Source organism: Eretmochelys imbricata, chromosome 1 (assembly GCF_965152235.1).
Source record: "Eretmochelys imbricata isolate rEreImb1 chromosome 1, rEreImb1.hap1, whole genome shotgun sequence".
In the NCBI taxonomy this organism is placed as follows: domain Eukaryota; kingdom Metazoa; phylum Chordata; order Testudines; family Cheloniidae; genus Eretmochelys; species Eretmochelys imbricata.
Window position 1 is genome coordinate 120,351,791 of NC_135572.1, and position 15,008 is coordinate 120,366,798.

At 44.3% G+C, this 15,008-nt stretch overlaps 1 protein-coding gene across 2 annotated transcripts; it reads left to right on the forward strand.

Moving 5' to 3' along the window:
- Window positions 1-1,611: 1,611 nt before the first annotated feature.
- Window positions 1,612-11,807, forward strand: TXNDC9 (thioredoxin domain containing 9). Of its 2 annotated transcripts, none has more exons than XM_077814610.1 (5): window positions 1,612-1,702; window positions 3,573-3,791; window positions 6,133-6,251; window positions 7,198-7,452; window positions 9,962-11,807. In XM_077814610.1, the coding sequence occupies exons 2-5, from the start codon at window positions 3,591-3,593 to the stop codon at window positions 10,077-10,079; spliced, it is 693 nt and encodes a 230-aa protein (XP_077670736.1). In that variant the 5' UTR covers window positions 1,612-1,702; window positions 3,573-3,590; the 3' UTR covers window positions 10,080-11,807. The 2 variants fall into 2 exon arrangements, with proteins under 2 accessions (XP_077670736.1, XP_077670745.1); XM_077814619.1 differs by having other exon boundaries at window positions 1,646-1,714.
- Window positions 11,808-15,008: the final 3,201 nt, after the last annotated feature.

Consider the following 15,008-nt stretch of genomic DNA (forward strand, 5'->3'; position numbering starts at 1 on the left):
TCCTGGAATCTTATTATATAGTGTCAGTATTTAAGGATTACAGACACCACTCCTTCTGATTGCCCTAGCCATTACTATCATTACCCTGTGTCAAAAATATTACCACTGTGGTTAAAGAAAAGAATGAAAGGATTGTTTCAGAATGTAACATTTGGAGTCACAAAAATACAACAGACAGACACTAACGAATGGGTAGGTTATAGTGATAAGGTTCACAATTCCCAATCAGCCTACTCCTAGCCACCATAATGGGACAATGTCTGTCTATAGATAAGTGCGATATAGCAGTAAAATGTGGTCTATTGGAAGGATCACACAACAGGAAGTTGTAAAAAATGCCTGAATGCTACATGTTTAACATTTCCAAAACAGGATAAAAAAAAATCTAGATGACAAAATAGAGAAATTACTATATATGCCTTTTATATAACTTGTTCCTTCGCATTTAGAAAAACATCCCATCTTGATTTTAGAATAGTCAGTGACGTACTGAAGTCATGTGGTAGAAGCGATGATCTGTTGTGACTACTCTGCTCACCTGAAAGCATCACTTACCATGCTGCCCCAATTCCCCCCAGGATTTTAGAAACAGCCTAGTGTGACCCTTATTGTCTCAAAGGTTTTTCCCTAGGCGTCATACATGATGCCTGAGGAAAGACTTGGCCCCATGTCTGACGTCAAGAGACGCCCTCATTACAACACAGGCCTAATGAACAGCCTGGAGAGCCAGGAACGGCTCCTCCTGACACCAGAAGCCCAAGGCCACAGAGCCGCACTCCCACCCTCCCACAGAAAGAGGCCATGGGCAGATGCATCACCCGCTCTAGCTGCAGTCCCTGCACACCCAGTGCTGCACACTCATCCCCCAGACCAGATGGGAGCTCCTGCCCTGTTCCTCAGGGAGGCTCCCCAGCCCCAGCCCCACCCTGAAGGAATAGAGCAGAACCCCACAGCGCCCACAGACAGCAGGCTGGCGGTCTGCGACAGGCATCGCATGGCACACTGTTCTGCACCTGCGTATGTCTCGTGAGGGTGAAGACGAGAAATTCTCCTTGGCTGCCCAGTAATCTCAAAGTGCTTTATAAACATGAATTCTCTCAATACCCCGGGGACGTAGGATGCCGCTGTTGTGCCTGTTTTACAGAGGGGGAAGGTGAGGGGCATTGAGGGGAAATGATTTGCCCACGGCAGGTAGCAGTTCAGTGGCAGGACTGTGAATCCCATAGTCTGACTCCCTGTTCTGTGCTATAACCACTGGGTGACACCAGTGAATCAGAGCATGCCTTGTTTTCTGCTGTGTACAGCGCCCACCCCTGTGCCCGAGGAGGGAGTGGGTGGGAAATTTCCACCTCTGGCTCTGGCAGCAGGGTGCAGTGAGGGGGCGAGCCTAGGGCTGGGCAGTAAGGCGGGGCAGCCTGGAGCTGGGCAGCCGGGGGCAATAAAGGGAGGAGTCTGGGGCTGGCCTGGCAGTGAGAGGGGAGGGTGTCGCCTGTTGCCGCTGTTCGCCCTCCAGCCAGAGGGGGCGCCGGCGGCAGCAGTGAGCGCCTGGCTCAGCGCCGGCGGGTCCCTCCTGCGCCCTTGTCTCCCGCCCTCTCCGTAGGCGGCTGTCGCGCTGGCGTGAAGGCGCGTGCGCACTGTGGCCTCTCCCCTCACCACCATCCTCCCTAGTGTGAGGCGGGTCAAGGACCAGCGGAGCCGCCAGGCACGAGCTGGGGTAGCGAGACGCGCGGACGAGGGGAGCGGGCGCCGCCGCCGCCAGTCTTGCGACGCGGGGACTGCGAGCGGCCCGTCCTGTCCGGCAGCGTTTCCCTTGCCGACCCAGGGACCCGGCTGCGGGCTCCTTGCGGGGGGGCCTGGGATTGACACCGGCCGTTTGCCTGGGGCGGGGAGGGTTGGAGCCGGTGAATGTAGCTGTTGCAGCTGGCGCGAGTCGCGCATGCGTAATACGTCGTGTTTAGCTGCTGCATCCCTTGACCCCGGGTGTGGCCCCTGGCCGGGGCAGACTCAGCCGTGCCTCTGCCTGGCTCGGGGCCCTGTCGCCCTACAGCCAGGCTGTGCTGGTGCCCCCTCTCCCCCACCCCCGCGCCGCAATAGGCCGGAGTTGTGAGGGGTAGCAGCTGGAGGGGGCGTGCCTGTCACACGTTTAAAGAACAGGAGGACTTGTGGCACCTCAGAGGCTAACAAATTTATTCGATACGATGTGTGTAATGACCCAGCTGCTCCCAGTCTCCATTCAAACCCCATTCAGTTAATGGTATCTAGTTTGCATATTAATTCAAGCTCAGCAGTTTCTCATTGGAGTCTGTTTCTAAAGCTTTTCTGTTGCAAAATTGCCACCCGTCAGGCACCCACCTTGTCACCTCCTCTGGTGGGAAGTGGAGCTGCTGATGCTCGTTTTGGAACCTGCTCTCGGCCCACATGGGCAGAGTGTTTCGGAAAAGCAGTTTCACTTCATTTTGCTAGGTGGAATCAAGCTGTATGGGACGTAAGGCAGCCAGCTTTTTTGTAGCACAAATAGGTGGCTACTGGCTTGCAGGCTGTTCAGGTCCTGAGCTGAATGGTCTTGTTCTCGCCCTGCTGTGTAAGCCTGTTACAAAACCACCACACAGCACTACATAACTAGAAGTAAAGTAAATACGGAGCATTATGTGGGAAACTTACTGAGTTCCTGCAGCTCTTTTTCCTCCTTATTCCTGATATGATGTGTGTCTGAAATTCAACACAAGGAGGATCTCCTCAGAGAAAGATTGAGCCTATGCTTCTGCCCAGAGCAGTCAGTTTCTCACTCACATGACAGGTGGCAGATGCCTGTTCAGATCTCTTCTCATAGGGCAAAGGGGAGACTTGAACAAGGGCGCTCTCACATCCTGGGTGAGTATCCTAACCACTCTGCTAAAGATCATGAGGGAGATCCACCTCCCACTCTTCCCCAGGCTGTTTTGTGGCATTAGGCAGCCTCTGCACATGCTTACCAGTTCAGGACCTATGGGTGAGATAGGTTCTCCTCTGCCTATCTCCCCTGGTTTGTGGATCCAGCTAGGCCTTAGGCATGAGATAGGTAGGTAGCCAGACACCTACAGAGAGACAGCAGTGCACATGGCGACAGGCAGAAACATATGTAGGGAATTTCCATCCTGAAAACTTAGTCACTGAGTGAGTTTAGGTACCTGCAGAGTTAGGCGGAAATGAGGTGTTGGTGTTGTGGATCACAGTGATGCCTAAAACTGACACTGACGTGCCCTTTGTGAACCTGGGCTTCCCTCTCCAAGCTGAATGTGCTATTTTAGCAGCTGGCCTAGGGAGTCAGAGAATAGGATATGACTGGAATCTTTGTTCTTGTGTGTGTACGGTGTAAGTATTGTCTACAGAGTTGTAAATCCCCATGAAGAAAACAGCTGTCTGCATATTAGTTCCTAATGGGATAGGCACTGTCTCTCTTTTCTCCACCCCCCAGTTTTGCTACGCAGCACGCTATGGATAAGAGACTGGCCTGATCAGGATATGAACTAAAGGCTTAAAATAAGTATTGTTTTATGGTATTCATCTCTACTTTCATGTATTGTATTTTGCAGCTATAAGGAGTGTACTGAATGTCCAGAAGAATGGCTGCTGATACTTCTGTTGAAATGTTTTCAAAAGTTCTGGAAAATCAAATGCTTCAGACTACTAAAGTAGTAGAAGAACAGCTGGATGCTGAGATTCAGAAATTGGACCAGATGGATGAAGATGAATTGGAACGCCTTAAAGAAAGGAGGCTTGAAGCACTAAAGAAATCCCAGCAGCAGAAACAAGTAATTTTCTGGCAGCATTTTAGATTCTGAACGTCAAAGAATGCTTTATGCACTATAGCAAAGACCGCCATAGTTGATTCTGTTGGTGTTTGATAGGAAATCTGAGGGGTGGGTGGGTGTTGAATAACAGTACACTTGCTGTGTGGGCTGAAATTTGGCATAGAATCATAGAATACAACAGGTCTAACACACTTGAATTTTTAGGCCTTGATTTAGAACAGTTTGGTTATATCAAAATTATACATACGTGTATTTTTAAAAAAAATTCTGGATTAAGAGAAGGGTAAGCGAATAAACTGATATTTGGATTTGATTGTTAATATTCAGGTGATTGAGACCTCAGATATTACTGACTGAAAACACCAGTAATGCACACATGCCAACAGGCCTTAGGGATCCCCTTCCTCCAAACTTCTAAACATCTGAAGTCTTCTCGTGGTAGTATGCAAGTCCCTCCCTCCCTGTTTTTTGAGGCATTTTACAAAAGGAATGGTGCATGTCCTCTCCCAGCTCTTTAGAGGGCTGGTCACCTATCCTGCTTCTGCAAAGGGGCTTCTCACAATCCAGTAAGACTTTGGGATGTATATGAAGAAAACTTATTTGCTCATGACTTTTTGCATGGGCAGAAAATGATCCTACCTTGCTGTTGCAACCATCTCATTAAGCTACTGATCTTGATGTTTCCCAAAAATCTTTTACAACATAGTTTGGGTTTTCTTAACAACTGGTGTGGAACTTGAGCTGCAAATAGGGAAGTCCTTTGGGTTTCCCTACCTAGTACAGTCAAGCCTCAAAAATTATGAAACTGGGCAGTGATCTGAGGTGGAAAGAGGGCATTCCAGTTGTGAAGGAAACGGTAGTGGCCAATACCAGGTTTTGAGATGTAGATGCAGCTGGATATCTGTCATTGTTAGGCTGGAATGCTGAGGGATATGGAATCTTAATAGTTGACTCAAGGTAGACCTGAACATATTTTTTGATAACGTAACATCTCTCTCTCTGTTGCTGATTTTCCTTGAACAGTTTAGTTTGTTGTTGACTCTGTCTTCTTCTTTGTATTGATTAAATAAAATCAAAATAATTAGTCTATACTAAGCACCATGAGCATGGACAACATTCAGGATATTCATGACATCTTTTTAATTCAGTTCACTCCTTCCTAGGGTAACATGCTTTTTTTGCACTGGTATCTTGTTAAAATTGCTTTGTTTTAACTTTAAAAAATAGGCAACTTGAGATTTAGCTTTGGAAAAGCAAGTGCTGCTTGTAAATATCTAGCTTACTCCATCCTTCTCCATTCAGTGCAAAGTAATTTTTATTATAAAGGACTACACTTTCAAAATTGCAGGCACACATCTGCACACCTAATCATGCAATTACTGCAACTGCACGTCCAATTATAACTTTTCCCTTGTGAAATTGTAACTCTGTATTCAGTAAGTGTAAACAAGGATGCATTTTTGTGTGTATAATTGCGTGCATGTTGTTCTGGAAAACTGGCTTACGTTGGGGTATTTGGACTGAAACTAGATGTTGAGGAACTTTTCGTTTGTATACAATTGGCATTTTAAAGATTATCTAAATACTTAATGTATCTGTTGTAAAGCCACCTCTGGTGACCTTTATAATGTTGTGAAATATGCATTAGCATCTCAAGTTTTACAAATGTATTGATCTGCATTTTCTATATAGGGACAACTGAAAGTAAATCAGTTTTAAAGTGTACTGTGTCATGCTTTCAGTGATATTTTTTGTTTAATGATTATAGGTGCCATGCTTCGATTGTTTTTTTTTCAGTATACAATTACTTTAGGAAGAGGGCAGTCAGTATTGCAATTTTGAGGCTCCCAAAATTGTTGAAAGAATTTCAGGGTTTATATCCTCTCTTGAATACTGGTGCTTTAATCTCTTTGTAGGAGGTTATACTATGGAAGTGTATCGTATTCTGTACAAGGACTACAGCTCTCACCAAAGCAGTGATAACTTCTCCTCTTCTTCCCCACAAAAAAATATTTGGGCAGGTTAACCCAGCAGCCATGTCCAGACCAGTGGTTTTTCATCCATTGTGCAGGGGGAGAAGAGGGAAAAGTAGTTTCTTTTCCTGTCTAGCTGCTATAGTTTGACTTCCAACTGTTTCCCAGTAAAACCCTTCTGGCCCTTCCCCTCTTTTTTTAAGGATTCTCATCTTTTATTTAAGCTTTCAGATGGCAGTCTTTTTTATTTAATATAAACATTTTTATAACATGTCATGTTAGGGATTTCTCTAAAACTAATATTGTTCTCAGAATAGGTTAAATACAATTAAGAAACACTGTACTAACTTTTTACTTTCTGATCATAGGAATGGCTCTCAAAAGGACATGGAGAATATAGAGAAATCCCAAGTGAGAGAGACTTTTTCCGAGAAGTCAAAGAGAGTAAAAATGTGGTTTGCCATTTCTATAAAGATACAACCTTCAGGTACAGTAAATACCTTATTTTAAAGAGACTCTTGTGATGCTAAGAATGTGTAAAAGTAAATAAACTATTCCAAAAGCAGCAAGTGGAACTGAATGTAGAGGTTTTAAAATCAACAGGTCTGTCAACTCTCACTGAGCTGGGGGGCCTGCAATCAGTCATGTTTCTACTAAGACTAAATAAGCATCCTAAACTCTTAACATGGGACTTGTTTTAGAACACCATCTGATTATGTTGACCAGCTTGGTAAACTGATACCTGAAAATATTCACTATAGTCTGTGGACAGGATTTCTAGGAGAGCATTTTGCTTCACATCATCGTAGTTGCTTAGCTTTGAGGCAGGAGGTTCATTAATATTGAGCTGAGCAGCTATGCTGGGAAACAGACTAGAGTAAGGGAACGTTTCTATTTTATTTCTATAAAATTCATTTTGAAATAATGGGTTTATTCCTAGAAAAGGGTCATTGGAAAACTTGGTAGCAGAGGAAAAAATTTGGTGTTGATTGTTAATCACTGAACAAATCTCACTAAACTGCTTCTTAAAAACGTGGGCCTGATCTTGTTCCTGCTGAAGTTCAATAGCAAAATTCCCAAATACTTAGGTGTGAGCAAGAACACACCCTAATGAAAGATGAGAGCGTTCCCTATGAACTGCTAGCAGCCAGAGGCTTCAAGGAAGGAATGTGTTATCCAAAGTTCCACCACCACAATGTCAAAGTAACTCAAATCAATTATTTTGATAATCTTGAAATCCAGATAATGTAAGTTGAAGTTCTTGAATATTTTATTTTTCCCTTAATGTAAAACCAAAAGTAACAAGTTATGTCTGTAATGTTGATTCTTCAACTATGACCTTAATAATCAAGAATTCAGCACTGAAGTAGACTTAAATGATTTATGGCCTTTGTGATACCTAACTCATGAGTATTTGAATTTTTTTTTCACAGATGCATGATATTAGACAAGCATTTGGCAGCACTTTCAAAAAAACACATTGAAACAAAATTCCTAAAATTAAATGCTGAAAAATCTCCATTCCTGTGTGAGAGATTAGGCATCAAAGTAATTCCCACTCTAGCACTAGTAAAAGATGGAAAAACGCAAGATTTTATTGTTGGCTTTACTGATCTTGGTAATACGGATGACTTCACCACAGAAACCTTAGAATGGAGATTAGGCTGTTCAGACATAATTAATTACAGGTAATTAATATATTTGGTTTTTAAAGTTAATGTGTGAGGGTTATATTTACAGATTCATTTTTTGCATAAAGGTTCTGTTGATCTTGTTGTTTAGTGTGCCCAAGACCAAAGTGAGCTAATAATCCAGCTGTTACAGCGATAAACTTTTGGCAAGGAAAACCAAGGGAAGTGCCTCTTGAGAAAGTATTGGGAAAACTTTTTTTTTTACTCAAGAGTAGTGAAAACAAAGCTCTGGTCTTTGGGCTTTAAGATAACCAGTTCCCACCCACTCTCTTTACAGCTGCTTCTTCATGGGTCAGCTGAAGGCCCAGTCTTTCCTCCCAAACTAATTCAGTCTTTACAGGATATCTTCACATTTGCACTGTTCATCTGGGTATGGGGCATGTGCCTGTCCAAGGTGATAGCAAAATGTAGTTTAAATACAATTTGACTTTAAAAAGTCTCTTACTGAAAAAAGTGCAAATGATTTCTATTATGTTGCATTTGCAAAGAACTGTCACACAGCCTTGTGTCTTGTGATCATTAATGGAAAAACATGGATAGTAAAAACCAGGGATAGAGTTTGGATATTGTGGGATCTGCAATCTGAATTTACTGATTTATGTGGTTAAAAGGTAAACCTTGATAACGTACCTTCTTTTGCTTTTAATATTCTTTACTTTTTTAAAGCCAAGTTATTAAAAATAGGGAAGGTTTTCCATTAGAATCATAGAATCATAGAATATCAGGGTTGGAAGGGACCCCTGAAGGTCATCTAGTCCAACCCCCTGCTCAAAGCAGGACCAATTCCCAGTTAAATCATCCCAGCCAGGGCTTTGTCAAGCCTGACCTTAAAAACTTCCAAGGAAGGAGATTCCACCACCAGCAGATTAAACTCATCTGCTTTTATTTGAATGTTAAATCTCCAAATTGTAGAATGTATTTTCATTCCAAATGGGGTGCTTCTTTCTTAAAGTAGAATGAGAACAGTATATTGTAGTCTCATGGGAGCTAAGCGATAGTTAACACACTCCTAGTCTAAGTATTGCATTTTTTCAGTGCCTTTATAGAACTCTGTTTTCATTTGGGTACTTCGTTAATCTGTAAGAGTGTCTGGGGGAACGTCCGCTTCCTCTTTCCTTTTCCCTTTCTTCCACACCAGTAGCAAGCAAGCAGAGAGGGGTTGGCCAAAGAGAATATACTAGTAGGATCCAACAAATGAGGAACAAGTGGACTTGCTGGATTGTAACTTATATGGGAAAACCTATTCTGTGAATGGTATAGGGTCTTGAATCTAGTAAATATTGATGGGCTGGCCCATTCCTCATGTGGTAAAACTTGGAGGAGGGGATGAGGTGGGAGGAAACCTGTATTAGGTTCTCCTTACAGAGTTTCTCCCATCTAGGTCTATTAGCCCTCCCTCTGTAAAATGAGCCGCAAACCCTGCAGATAACTAGGGGTACACTGTAGGCTACAGCCATCTGCATGGAGCAGAGGTGGGCAAACTATGGCCCATGAGCCACATCCGGCCCCGGGGACTGTCCTGCCCAGCCCTTGAGCTCCCAGCCGGGGAGGCTAGCCCCTGGCTGCTCCCCCACTGTCCCTCCTCCCCCACAGCTACGCTGCCACGCGGGCAGCACTCTGGGCAGTGGGGCTGTGCGCTCCTGCAGGGCAGTGTGTCTGGCTCCAGCCAAGCGGCACGGCTGCCAGACATGCTGCTCTGAGCAGCATGGTAAGGGGGGCGGGGGTTGGTTAAGGGGCAGGGGGTCCCGGAGGGCAGTCAGAGAAGAGGGGACGGAGGTTCTGGGGGGGTGGGTGTGGTCAGGGGATGGGGAGTAGAGGGGGTTGGATAGGCGTGGGAGTCCCGGGGGGGGCTGTGAGGGGGTGGGGGTGTAGATAGGTTTCAGGGCAGTTGGGGGGTGGAGGTTGGATAGGGGGTGGGGTTCTGGGGGAGCAGTTGGGGCAGGGGGGTCTCGGGAGGGGGCGTTCAGGGGACAAGGAGCAGGGTGGGTTGGATGGGTCGGGGGTTCTGAGGCGGGCAGTCGGGGGCGGGAAGTGGGAGAGGTTGGATAGGTGGCAGGGCCAGGCTGTTCGGGGCAGTACAGCCTTTTCTACCCGGCCCTCCATACAGTTTTGCAACCCTGATGTGGCCCTCGGGCCAAAAAGTTTGCCCATCCCTAGTGTGGAGGCTCTGTACGTCTACACTACTCTGGAATCCTAGTCTCCTACGTCCTGCTCTCTGGGCTCTCGACTAGTTCTCCTCAAGAACCTTGCTTTAGAGGAGGCAGCTGCATAAGCAAGATAGTACAACCTTGCTGTCTTAGTCTTACTTTCTCTGTCAATCTCTGGATTTAGTGTGGAAGGGGAGATAAAGGGTATAGAAAGAACATGCTCCTCCTACCCACTATTGATCCCAACCCCTTTTTCTTTAAACAGATTTGTCGAACTAACAGCTTCTCCTGGTCTGTGCTGGTGTCAATATTTTTTTTTACCTTTTCACTTTAAACAGCAAAATTTTATTTCTTTCTAGTGGAAACTTGATGGACCCACCTTTTCAGAGCCAAAAGAAATTTGGAACCAGTGTCACAAAGCTGGACAAGAGAACCATCAGAGGAAAAAAATATGATTCAGATTCTGATGATGACTAAAAGCTCAGCTATAAATCTTTGTATATCATTTTTTGTTTAAGCTTGGTACATTTCTAGGAACGTTTTTATAAAGTCTGTTGATTTCAGTATGTTTGCACATAGTACTCCATTTTTCTGTACAGTTTTATAAACTGATTCACATTTGAAGAAATTCCAACTATTTGTTTGTCTTTGGAAGTAGGTTGAAAATCTGAGCCCCTTTGAACCAGGTATCATCTGGGAACTGACGATAAATTTAATCTGTTATTTCAAAACATTTCCATAATCTACATCTCCGTATTTTATACCATTTATCATATTTTCAATAAAGGAAACTTAAAGAGGCAAGAATTGCAAATAACTGTTACCGGAATAGTGCATCTTAAAGCATTGCTTTATCTTATAGTGCCCTAGTGTAGCATTGACTAACTTAACTACATTGGACTATAAATTGTAAAACAGTCTTAGCGTTTGTAAATTTTCAAGTCGACTGTCAAAAGAAATTCCCATTTACCAAGTACGTACACCGCATGTTGCAGCTGAGCCAGCATGTAATAGCACACAACAAGTGTACTGAAAACACCCTTGCTTGCAGGGTTATGTAATGTAAATTCTGTGGTTGTGAATTTTAGAGCAGATGCTTGTACAAGAGATTAGGCAGGATAAGAACATCAGAAGGGACAATGTTTGTTTTTAGATTTGAGGCAGTACATTATATTTTATTGCACTGTTGCTCTTCAGTAATAGATAAGGCCTTATCTGAATCGCGAGATGATCTTCAAATAATTGCGGTCGAGTTACAGACAAGACATGGAAAATTGCAGAAAAGTAGTAATGGACCTTTTTTAATAGCGGTAATTTGGAAAAGCCAGAGTAGACCTATTTGCTGGAACAATATAAACGCTCAATTATTATATATGCCTGCAAATTTTGCACCTATATTACATTCATTTAAAAAAAAAAAAAGTAACCAGTACAATATAAAATTCAGAAGACTAAAAGTCTTAACACAACTGCAGAAATCAAGTCATCACTTTAGCCATTTACATATGACAGGCATTGAATGTTAGTGCAGAATGCCCTGCTACGGTGGTCTCCTTCGTTCCCTGTCTGCTTTGTGAAGACTTCTCCATACCGAGATACTGTACACTCAGCATCCACAGAATTAGGCAAGATAAATAGTGATTGCTTTGCTGTCTCTGCTAACTCTGGAAAACACTGTAGAACTGAAGATCATTTAATGTATTAATGGGGGGAAAAGCATGTGTTGCAAACCTCAAATGTTTGCAAAATTGTGGACTGTGCAAAGTAAGCTAATTTAAAACAAAATTGCAGTGGAAGCCTAATACTCGAAAGCTGCAATTTCCACAATAGCGCAAGTGAAGTAGGATTTTAGTAATAGATGTATTTTTTCAGAAGAGGTCGCTCTCTCATTGAAGCTCTGAGGCTAGCATGGAGTTCAGTTTATCTAGCTGAAGAGTGGATGGGTTTCTTCTTCAGTTTTTATAAACACTAGTTCTTAATTGCAGAGCAATGCAGTCCTCTTGGGGAATAAGCGTATGGCACTTTCAGCTCCTTTTTGGCCTAACAAGCAAGGTGAAGACTGGAAATCTAATCAGTCTCACAGCTTAGTAGTGAAGAAGACTTGCCAATGGGCCAGCCCAGCAATATATTTCTCTCAAGTCTGTAAATCTCAATTATATTTTGTTTCAATTCATGTACATTGAAATAAAGTTATTTGAATTCGGATGCTGATGGTGGTGGTTCCTTCTAAAAGTAGTTTAGCATGACTGTATTGCTTTTTACCCATAGAGCTGTCAGCAAGTCACACATTTTAAGTTTCTTGACTTCTTAAGAACAGATGCTAGTTAAAATTTTAGCTTAACAGCAGGGGAACAGTTATCTTGTTGCAATAACAATAAACCCACTTCAGACCAATGCAAGTACTAGATATTCATGTCTCTGTTGGGGGGAGAGAAGTGCCAAAACAGGCACTTTTTCCATGCATTAAAATCTCATATCAGTACACAGTGTTTTGTGGTGTGATCTCAAAGTATAGTTGCAGTAATCATCCTGTTCTTACATCCAGTTTTGCTGAAATAGATGAATGAATGTAATGGTTCACTAGTCGTTTCATATGCCACAACAATAATCAAACATCTGTGTGCTGAGTTCTGCTTGCTTTGAGCAGAGTGGGAAAACATGTAACTATTAGCCATCACCCCAAACACTATATCCTCTGTACAGGCCTTAGGAAAAGTAAAACTATTGCCATTGTTGAAATCTTGGCATTTATGGTTATTAATTCAGTTTGTCTCACTTTCAGACTATCATAGTCTCATTACAATATGCACATTAGTTTGAATCTGATATGCAATTATGTATTTTAGGTGTACACCTTCAGGACTGTGCTTCCTGTATGTTCCTTCTTAAAATACAGACTAAAATTGGTAAACAAAACCAAAAGTAGGCTAGCCCATTTTGTAAGATGCATGTGATTTCATCCCCTTAAAGAAGTACTCTGAGTAAACATGGAATTTAAGGTCTGTTTCAAACAATGGTGCTAGAGGGCTTATTCCTTTGATTCTGTCTTTTATACCTCTATAACTAAGAAAGCAGAAGGAGACTCCGCTGGTTGGAAGGCATGAGATGCACTGTCCTGAGATTGGGGGTTCCACGACCACCACTTCCAAGAGAAGGAGGCGGGTGGTGGTGGTCGGGGACTCTCTCCTCTGGGGGACTGAGTCATCTATCTGCCGCCCTGACCGGGAAAACCGAGAAGTCTGCTGCTTGCCAGGGGCTAAGATTCGCGATGTGACAGAGAGACTGCCAAGACTCATCAAGCCCTCGGATCGCTACTTCTTCCTGCTTCTCCACGTGGGCACCAATGATACTGCCAAGAATGACCTTGAGCGGATCACTGAGGACTACGTGGCTCTGGGAAGAAGGATAAAGGAGTTTGAGGCGCAAGTGGTGTTCTCGTCCATCCTCCCCGTGGAAGGAAAAGGCCTGGGTAGGGACCGTCGAATCGTGGAAGTCAACGAATGGCTACGCAGGTGGTGTCGGAGAGAAGGCTTTGGATTCTTTGACCATAGGATGGTGTTCCATGAAGGAGGAGTGCTGGGCAGAGATGGGCTCCACCTTACGAAGAGAGGGAAGAGCATCTTTGCGAGCAGGCGGCTAACCTAGTGAGGAGGGCTTTAAACTAGGTTCACCAGGGGAAGGAGACCAAAGCCCTGAGGTAAGTGGGAAAGAGGGATACCGGGAGGAAGCACAGGCAGGAACATCTGTGAGGGGAGGGCTCCTGCCTCATACTGAGAATGAGGGGCGATCAGCAGGTTATCTCAAGTGTTTATATACGAATGCACAAAGCCTTGGAAACAAGCAGGGAGAACTGGAGGTCCTGGTGATGTCAAGGAATTATGATGTGATTGGAATAACAGAGACTTGGTGGGATAACTCACATGACTGGAGTACTGTCATGGATGGTTATAAACTGTTCAGGAAGGACAGGCAGGGCAGAAAAGGTGGGGGAGTAGCACTGTATGTAAGGGAGCAGTATGACTGCTCAGAGCTCCGGTACGAAACTGCAGAAAAACCTGAGTGTCTCTGGATTAAGTTTAGAAGTGTGAGCAACAAGAGTGATGTAGTGGTGGGAGTCTGCTACAGACTACCGGACCAGGGGGATGAGGTGGATGAGGCTTTCTTCCGGCAACTTGCAGAAGCTACTAGATCGCACGCCCTGGTTCTCATGGGTGACTTTAATTTTCCTGATATCTGCTGGGAGAGCAATACAGCGGTGCATAGACAATCCAGGAAGTTTTTGGAAAGCATAGGGGACAATTTCCTGGTGCAAGTGCTAGAGGAGCCAACTGGGGGGGAACTTTTCTTGACCTGCTCCTCACAAACCGGGAAGAATTAGTGGGGGAAGCAAAAGTGGATGGGAATCTGGGAGGCAGTGACCATGAGTTGGTTGAGTTCAGGATCCTGACACAGGGAAGAAAGGTAAGCAGCAGGATATGGACCCTGGACTTCAGGAAAGCAGACTTCGACTCCCTCAGGGAACGGATGGGTAGGATCCCCTGGGGGACTAACATGAAGGGGAAAGGAGTCCAGGAGAGCTGGCTGTATTTCAAGGAATCCCTGTTGAGGTTACAGGGACAAACCATCCCGATGAGTCGAAAGAATAGTAAATATGGCAGGCGACCAGCTTGGCTTAACGGTGAAATCCTAGCAGATCTTAAACATAAAAAAGAAGCTTACAAGAAGTGGAAGGTTGGACATATGACCAGGGAAGAGTATAAAAATATTGCTCGGGCATGTAGGAATGAAATCAGGAGGGTCAAATCGCACCTGGAGCTGCAGCTAGCAAGAGATGTCAAGAGTAACAAGAAGGGTTTCTTCAGGTATGTTGGCAACAAGAAGAAAGCCAAGGAAAGTGTGGGCCCCTTACTGAATGAGGGAGGCAACCTAGTGACAGAGGATGTGGAAAGAGCTAATGTACGCAATGCTTTTTTTGCCTCTGTCTTCACTAACAAGGTCAGCTCCCAGACTGTTGCGCTGGGCATCACAGCATGGGGAGCAGATGGCCAGCCCTCTGTGGAGAAAGAGGTGGTTAGGGACTATTTAGAAAAGCTGGACGTGCACAAGTCCATGGGGCCGGACGAGTTGCATCCGAGAGTGCTAAAGGAATTGGCGGCTGTGATTGCAGAGCCATTGGCCATTATCTTTGAAAACTCGTGGCAAACGGGGGAAGTCCCAGATGACTGGAAAAAGGCTAATGTAGTGCCAATCTTTAAAAAAGGGAAGAAGGAGGATCCTGGGAACTACAGGCCAGTCAGCCTCACCTCAGTCCCCGAAAAATCAAGGAGCAGGTCCTCAAAGAATCAATACTGAAGCACTTACATGAGAGGAAAGTGATCAGGAACAGTCAGCATGGATTCACCAAGG

Bases quoted from the DNA above. Each gene is read 5' to 3' on its own strand.
- TXNDC9 (XM_077814610.1), top strand. From the start codon at position 3,591: ATGTCCAGAAGAATGGCTGCTGATACTTCTGTTGAAATGTTTTCAAAA. The intron at 3,792-6,132 runs GTAATTTTCTGG...TTCTGATCATAG, and splicing joins AATCCCAGCAGCAGAAACAA to GAATGGCTCTCAAAAGGACA. The intron at 7,453-9,961 runs GTAATTAATATA...ATTTCTTTCTAG, and splicing joins TCAGACATAATTAATTACAG to TGGAAACTTGATGGACCCAC.